Source organism: Martes martes (genome assembly GCF_963455335.1).
Source record: "Martes martes genome assembly, chromosome: 4".
Classification (NCBI taxonomy): Eukaryota; Metazoa; Chordata; class Mammalia; order Carnivora; family Mustelidae; genus Martes; species Martes martes.
Genome location: NC_137891.1, coordinates 158627458 through 158635165, shown reverse-complemented (window position 1 = coordinate 158635165; position 7708 = coordinate 158627458). Strand labels below are relative to the sequence as shown.

At 46.4% G+C, this 7708-nt stretch overlaps 1 protein-coding gene across 1 annotated transcript; it reads right to left on the bottom strand.

Annotated features, from left to right (window-relative positions):
• Positions 1 to 670: 670 nt before the first annotated feature.
• SVBP (small vasohibin binding protein) lies at positions 671 to 7424 on the bottom strand. The gene is made up of 3 exons (XM_080800537.1): positions 7368 to 7424; positions 6384 to 6529; positions 671 to 1102 (listed from the first exon to the last, which is right to left on the bottom strand). The coding sequence occupies exons 2-3, from the start codon at positions 6495 to 6497 to the stop codon at positions 1016 to 1018; spliced, it is 201 nt and encodes a 66-aa protein (XP_080656663.1). The 5' UTR covers positions 6498 to 6529; positions 7368 to 7424; the 3' UTR covers positions 671 to 1015.
• Positions 7425 to 7708: the final 284 nt, after the last annotated feature.

Genomic DNA, 7708 nt, shown 5'->3' with positions numbered 1-7708 from the left:
CCCGGAGAGGTCTACCTCATTTCCATACATATTTTGCTTTCTGACACCCTTCTCCCTTCTCCCTACTCAGGAATATCTGGAAATGAAATAACCTGAAAGAACAAGCTCTGCTTTTGCTCAGAATTAAAATAACTCTTTGCATCGTGAAAGCTCAAGTAGGAACCACCATTCCTGACATAAGTGTCTCAGGCAGAAAGTTTACACTTTGATACTTAAACATGGCAGGTGGGTGGATGGGGAGGTGAATGATTCTTGAGGAACCAGTCTGGATATTCCCATCATAAACCCTCTTCTAGGCTTGATAAAGTAGCTCCTGGAGTGAAAAGTGAAAAGCACCTGCAGGAGTCTCCCCGCTGGTACCAGCCTGCTGCGAACTGTCTGCCACAGGGTGAGAGGAATCCTAGCTGCGGCCCAGCGGGGAATCGAGGCTCACATATTTATACCCGTGTGGCTGAAAACTCAGGAGCTGCTGGGTTTGCCGAGCTTTGGCCCCAGGAAGAATGAGAACTGGAAACACTCACATTCTTTCTCTTACCTCCTCCCTTCCATTCCCTCCTGAAGGAGAAAGGGTTCCCTCCGCTCACCTCAACTTGTCTTACCTATTAAATTCTTTCTGGCGCCGCTTTCTGTGCCTAGGCACCCCAAGCTAAAGTAGGAGCAAACAGACATTTTATTAGTATTTTATTTATATTTTTGGAGAAGATCTACAGTTTCACGAGAAATGCTGATTTTTCCCAAGCAATAGAAAAAAGTTAAAAAAGAAAAAAAAGGAATCTGTTGTCTTAGAAGAACAAAACAAGTCTCTTCAGCAAGCACTGGGCCAATTCAGACTGAAGGAACCAGTGAAGCAGAAGTGACATATGGGAAGTTCAGATTTATCCCAGTTCCGGAATAATGCAAACATCTTCTTGTCTAGTTCTGCAAGGTTCCAAGTGGACCATCTCAGGGAAACGGGTACCACGTGGAAAAACCCAGCCTCGGGGGGGCCCCGTCTGGTTCTGTGCACGGGGGCGGCTCACTCTCCAGGAGGCTGCATCTGTTTACAGAACTCATCGAACTGCTGCTGCTCCAGTTCTGTCATGACTCTGTTGAGGGCATAGATCTGAAGCAGAGAAAAAGATCTGTTAGCGGGAGCGGCAGCTGCTCCACCTGTCCTCAGATGCCACAGGCTGTGGCGTTTGGAAATACCAGTAATGCAGCAGTGATGCAGGCGAGGGAGAAGGGCAGATGCTAATTCCATCTGGAGAATCAGGAGAGATGCAGTGGCGTGATCTGGCTTTTAAAGGGTCAGGAGGATTTGAACAAATAAGAGACTGCGGAGGGGACACGGGAGGCGACAGGCAGGGGGTAGTATGATGAGACAAATAAAACGGAAAAGTACAGGATTAGTTCTGGAAACTTCAGTGATGCCAATATGAAGGATATTAAAGAGTTTGGGGAGCTGGAGAAAGTGACAAGTGTGTTAGGAGTCTTAAATGCCATTCCATGACCTCTGGACTTTGGCCAGACTCTGGAGAGCCAGCGAGATTAGTGTGCTGGGGACAACCTGATGGGATCTCTGCTTGGGGAGAGAGAACTGGAGACCATGTGAGGGATAAAGTGGAAGAAGAGATTGTAGGCCACCTACAGGCATCATTACAATAGTCCCGGGAGGAGGCGGCAAGAATATGCAGGGTAGGCAGCAGGGATGGAATGAAAACTGCAAGAGACATTCTCAGGTGAAAGGTAGGGTATCTACCTCATTCCTCACCTTTCTGTATCGTTGTGGTATCAATCTGCCTACTAACAAGCAGAAACATCAGAAAACTTTCCAATTTGTAGAAGGGAAAAATGAAGGAGTGTGTTTCTGTGTAGGTGATATAACTTGATTCGTTTAAGAAAAGACAAGAGGGGCGCCTGGGTGGCTCAGTGGGTTAAAGCCTCTGCCTTCAGCTCAGGTCATGATCCCAGGGTCCTGGGATCGAGCCCCGCATCGAGCCCCGCATCGGGCTCTCTGCTCAGGAGGGAGCCTGCTTCCCCCTCTCTCTCTCTGCCTGCCTCTCTGCCTACTTGTGCTCTCTGTCTGTCAAATAAATAAATAAAATCTTTAAAAAAAAAAAAAAAGAAAAGAAAAAGAAAAGACAAGACAAGAAAGGGGGAAAAAAGAACCCAAGAAGTGAGACAAACAGAAAACACGAAATAAAGAGCAGAAAAGGCAACTGAATGTGCGAGATCACCAACCCTGTGAGATGGTTCTTTGAAAATACTAAAAAGAAAATCCTGCAAATCTCTGACATGATTCATCAAGACAAAAAGGTTGACATAAACAAACATTATTATAATCAAAAAGGAAAAATAATTACTGATATAATGAGGATTAAATAAAAATGTTATGAACTTTGTGTCAATAAGTTTGAAAACCGAAAAGAGATGAATTGCTAGAAAGAGTAAAATGATCAAAACTGACTAAATAGAAAGTTTGAATGATCCTATAATCCCCGCCCCCCATTTTTTTTTCTTACTGTGGTAAGACCCTATAATCTTTAAGGAAAAGGCGAATTCCACAGTGATGGAAACAGTTCCAAAAACAACACAAATGATTCTCAAAAAGCATAATATTGATGGTTAAAATGGTTAACTTTTCTGTTATGTACATTTTACCATAATGGAAACAAATAAATAAATAGATCTGAATAGTTTAAAAAAAGAAAAGAAGCTGAGTGAAGACAGCTAGTCACGGAATATAGTAACATATATAAAACTCAGAAACATGCCTGACTAGACAGTATATTGTTAGGCTGCAAAATATTATTTGGGGGTACACAGAGAAATACTAAATTAGTGCAGAACAGCAAGGGTATAATCAGCATAAAATCAAGAAACAAGGACACTGCTGGTGGGAAGGGTTGGGGACAGGACCACAGTGGGGCCCCAGGAGCTTCCAAGTTACTGGTCACATTCTACTTCTTTAGTTGGGTGGTACACAGGGTGTTGGTTTTGTTCATCTTCCTTAAGCTGTAAACATCATATATATGTGAATATACTTCTAATATATATGCATTAGAACCTCTGCGTCATCCATTCATGCTTTACTGAGCATTTTAATCTGCATGTGACTGAACTGGGGACTGAGAGGGAAATTAAGCAGCTTCTTGGAGACCTCTAGATCCAGAAGGCAGGCTGGTGGAAGGGAAAACAGAATAAGCAGAGAAAAAAGAGACTTAAAATGGTCAGCAGGTCTGACCCAAGGAATGAAAGACTTTCAGGAAAGAAAGGGTGTTTAACTGCGTCAAATGCAGGCCACATGTGCCCTCTGTTCCATTTACTCCTCAAGATGCTCCCACTTATCTAACTTTCTGGACTGCGGCATCTATGAGAACTGAATGGAAACCGTGTGTCTTCCTCCCCACAAGGGTCTTGTCACATTCCTATCTTAGGAGATTACATTCCAGGCAGCACAGATAAAGCCAACAGCAGCAGCCCAAGGTCAGATGTGTTTCGCTCGCAGTCTGCCCCTCCATCCCTGAGGGGCTAGGGGTTCTGTGCTTCCAAGTGAGGATAGTATCTTCTACGTCACAAAGTCACCTATTTTATATTTATATCTCCCTGCCTTATGCCAGGCACGACTTACAAAGGTCAGGATGGGAGTAGCAACAATCGGTTTTGGTGTGAGGACACCTGTGGTAAAGCGCATGCAAGCAGGCCCCGTGCCAGGCAGTATTACATGGCAATATTCCAATATTGGGTTCCAGTATTCCATTTTGGCACGTCACCATCAACACAATTAGTCCTTCCACCCAGAGTCCGCACAATCAAAGCAGGCCAACTGCTGGGAAGCCCGTGGTTCCTGCTGAGGACTGCTGCCATTTGCTGAGTGCTTTACGCACAGCATCTCTGTTCCTCCTAACAGTCTTTGAGGTAGATATCATCGCCCTTGTTTTGCAAGGGGGAACTGAGGCACTGAGGTGCAGAGAGGTGAAGCATCCTGTTCAAGGTCCCATGGGAAGAACTGGGGCTCATGACAAGCTGGAATTTGGAGTCAGACTAAGACATTTAACCTGTGGAACCTCATCAGAAGGATGCCGTAAGGACACGGAGAATGTCCTCCACATTTATCCCTACAGTGTGCGCAAAGGACGGTTTCTTCAGGCTGTTTCTTACAACAACGCTCCAAGTGCTCCCCAAAGTGCAATGCAGTACAATTATCTGGGGGCCTGGATCCATGTGGCGAGGGGAAGGTGAAGGAAAGGGGAGAATGATTTGTTAGGATCCATGTCCACAGTTCTTAGATGGTCTGTCTTAATCCAAAGGTGGATTTCAGTTTATGGATTAACTTTGAACACATTATTCAATTTGCTTATTATACAGACTGACTGCCTTTCGCACTGAACGCAAAGCTCCACGAAGGCAGGGATTCTTCTCTGCCTTGTCCACTCGTGCATCTCAGGCTGGGCAACAGTGCCAGGTGCACAGTGGCTCCGTTTTTAATGGGTGGATCAAATCAACATAAATTTAAAGTCGGCCACTATCAAGGTGGAGAAGTGAGGAATGAGAACCCTCTTACACCGCTGATGGGACCGCACACTTATACAATCCGTTTGACAGCAATCTGGCAATGTCTAGTAAAACTGAAATACACACGGTCAATCTACTTCTAGTCATGTACGCTCCACAGAAATGCTAGCACAGGTGCCAAAGGAGACATCTACGTTTTTCACTACAGCAATGTTTGTAGTAGCGAAAAAACTGTAAATAATTTAAACGTTCATCACTGGAAGAAGGGGTAAATATACTTAAGTAGATTCATAAAATGGACAATTGTATTTCTCTCTCTTTCCCCCTCTATGTTTATTTGTTTTGCTTTTTTTTTTTCCCCTTAAAAATTTTATTTATTTTTTTGACAGAGAGACACAACGAGAGAGGGAACACAAGCAGGGGGAGCGGGAGAGAGAGAAGCAGGCTTCCCACCAAGCAGAGAGCCCGATGTGGGGCTCCATCCCAGAACTCTAGGATCATGACCTGAGCCAAAGGCAGACGCTTACGGTCTGAGCTACCCAGGCGCCTCTTACTTGTTTTGTTTCTTAAACCAAGAAACAGACTCTCCAATACAGAGAACAAACTGATGGTTACCAGAGGGTGGGAGGGATGGGTGTGATGGGTGATGAGCACTGGGTGCCATATGGGAAGTGCGGAGTCACTGTCTTGTATACCTGAAACTATTACACTGTATGTTAACTAACTGGAATTTAAATGAAAACCTAAACAATAAAAATAAAACTGGGGTACCTGGGAGCTCAGCTAAGTTAAATGTCTGACTTCAGCTCGAGTCATGATCTTGGGGTCCTGCGTGGGGCTCCCTAGTCGGCGGGGGGAGTCTGCTTCTCCCTCTGCCCCTCCCCTGCTTGTGCTCTCTCTCTCAAATAAATAAAATCTTTAAAAATAAATAAATAAAAATAAAACAGACTACTACACGCAGTGATGAGGAATAAACTAGATTATATTAACATGAAGAGTTCTAAAAAACATATGTAAGCAAAATGTAAAATAAAACAAAATTAATGTAAAATTTTAAAACACAAAAGAATATTATATGTTACTCAGGAGATCTAATAATATATCTGAGTGTAAAAGCATAAAAAATTATAGTGGATGTCCACAGAGAGGGGAAAAGGGTGTAAGACAGGAAATGGACAAAGAGGACTTTAAATTCATATGTAATTTTTATTTATCTAAAAGGCTCCAGGTGAATATGACAAAATAGTAACCACTACCAATCTGACATGCTGAGCACCCCGGTGTTTGTTCTAATATTCTGTTTTTCTGTATTTTTAAATTTCTCAAAAGGGAAACAAATAAAATGCCTAAAAAGAGGGAAAAATTTGCAGCAAGCTTTCTTCTGATAATAAATACTAAAATAAAAATACATGTCTGGATGTGGTGCCACACGGGTAGCGTGAGCAATTTAGCTTTTCATTCTGAAGTTGATCCCAAGTGTTGACTGCACAAAGAAACAGGTTTGGTGGGTGTAGAGCTTGGGCCTCTGCTTCTGGTTATGAGCAGCTACTCTCCAGGCCAACGCCTGAACATCTTTGCTAGGGGTTGTCCAACACTTGGTTGTTTCACTCTGACCCCTCCCTTCCATGTCCCTTCTCTTTTTCCTTTCTTTCTTCCACAAAAGCTTTGCACCAGGAGTCATCTGGAGATGGTCAGGATTCTGACACTAACCTGGCATGTGACTCTGGGCTGTCACTTCATCATCCTGAACCTCACTGATCTCCTGGGAGAAGAGCTATTATGCCAGGAGGCCGGTAGCACTCCCCGCACAGCTCTTCTCTCTACTCTTTCTCTATTCCAGCATCATCTCCAGCAGACTACAGGTGTACAGGCCTCCTCCTTAATCTCACCTCTGCTCTTTGTCTCTGCTTCAGCTCCTGCTGGGCTGATTTCTGCTTGGCCTTCTCAACTCTGCTGACAGGTTCTTTAACTTTGGATTTTTCTTTCCGCGTAGGTTGATCCATGATTTGACTTCTGAACACTTGTTAGCTCTGACCTGGATGGTGCAGAAGAGACTGACTGATTAACAAAAGAAAGAAAGAAAGCAAAGAAAAAGAATTTCCAGTCACTCCCTTCACTAATCCCAGAGTTCAGCCCCCTCCCTTGACAGGTGAGGCAGAGTGGCCCCGTGGAAAGGGCGCTGGATTCGGTGGACTAGGACTGAACCCACCGCCATGACCTTGCTGGGTGTCCCTGGGCAAATTGTTTTAGTACCTATTTTTCTGAAATTTAAAAATTTTTTTCTGTATTTTTGAATGTCTAAGGAAAGAAAAAGAAATGAATAAAACTAATAGACGATAGACAGTGCGTTAAACTTTCTCCTGATATTAAATACTAAGATACTTAAATACTAAACTAGAATCCTCTCTCCACTCTGAGCCTTAGTTTCGTGTCTGCAAAATGGGACAACAGCCCCTTCGCGTGAGGACCAAGCGACAGGGCCTGTGTGTTCTAACCGTGAGGACACCGCGGCCCCGCGGGGCGAGCCAGTCCCAGTCCCGGAGCGGGGCAGCGGGGAGGCCCGGGCCTCGCGCCGTCTCCGGCCTCAGGGCCAGGCCCTCCCACCTCCCGGCGGCCGGACAGTTACCGACCCGCTCGGCCGCAGGGCCCACGCCTTCCCCCTACCGGACCCGCCCTCCGCCCCAGCCCGCCCTGGGCCCAAGCCCGGCCCCAGGGGACGTTTCCCCGCCCGCCGCTGCCCTCTCCGGGTGCAAGATGGCGGCGGGCGGCGGGCGACGGACGGGAGTCGGCGCCGGCCCTCCCCGTCTCGGTACTCCGGGATTCCGCCGCGGCGCCGGCAAGGGCCCACGTGGGACACCCCGGCCTTCCCCTACCTTCGGGTCTGGAGTCGCGAGCCCACCGCGCCTCGGATTGGGCGGGGCCGGGGCGGTGACCGGGGGCGGGGCCGGGAGGCGGGGCGGCGGCGGGAAACAGACACGCTCTGAGGCCCCGCCCCCTGGGGGCTGCGCGTGCGCAGAAAACACATCTAGGCGTCTCCTGTCTTTCCTGAGCGTGGGCTCTTGGACTGGGAAGGTTTAACAGTGCATTTCTCGGGAACATTTTCTGGGGCAGCTGCTAGGCTTTGAAGGGTGAGATGGGAAACCTGGGATGAGAATTGTGACATTCTGGGCCTCAGTTTCTTAATTCGAAAAGTAGGGATGGTGATTTGCGCCTT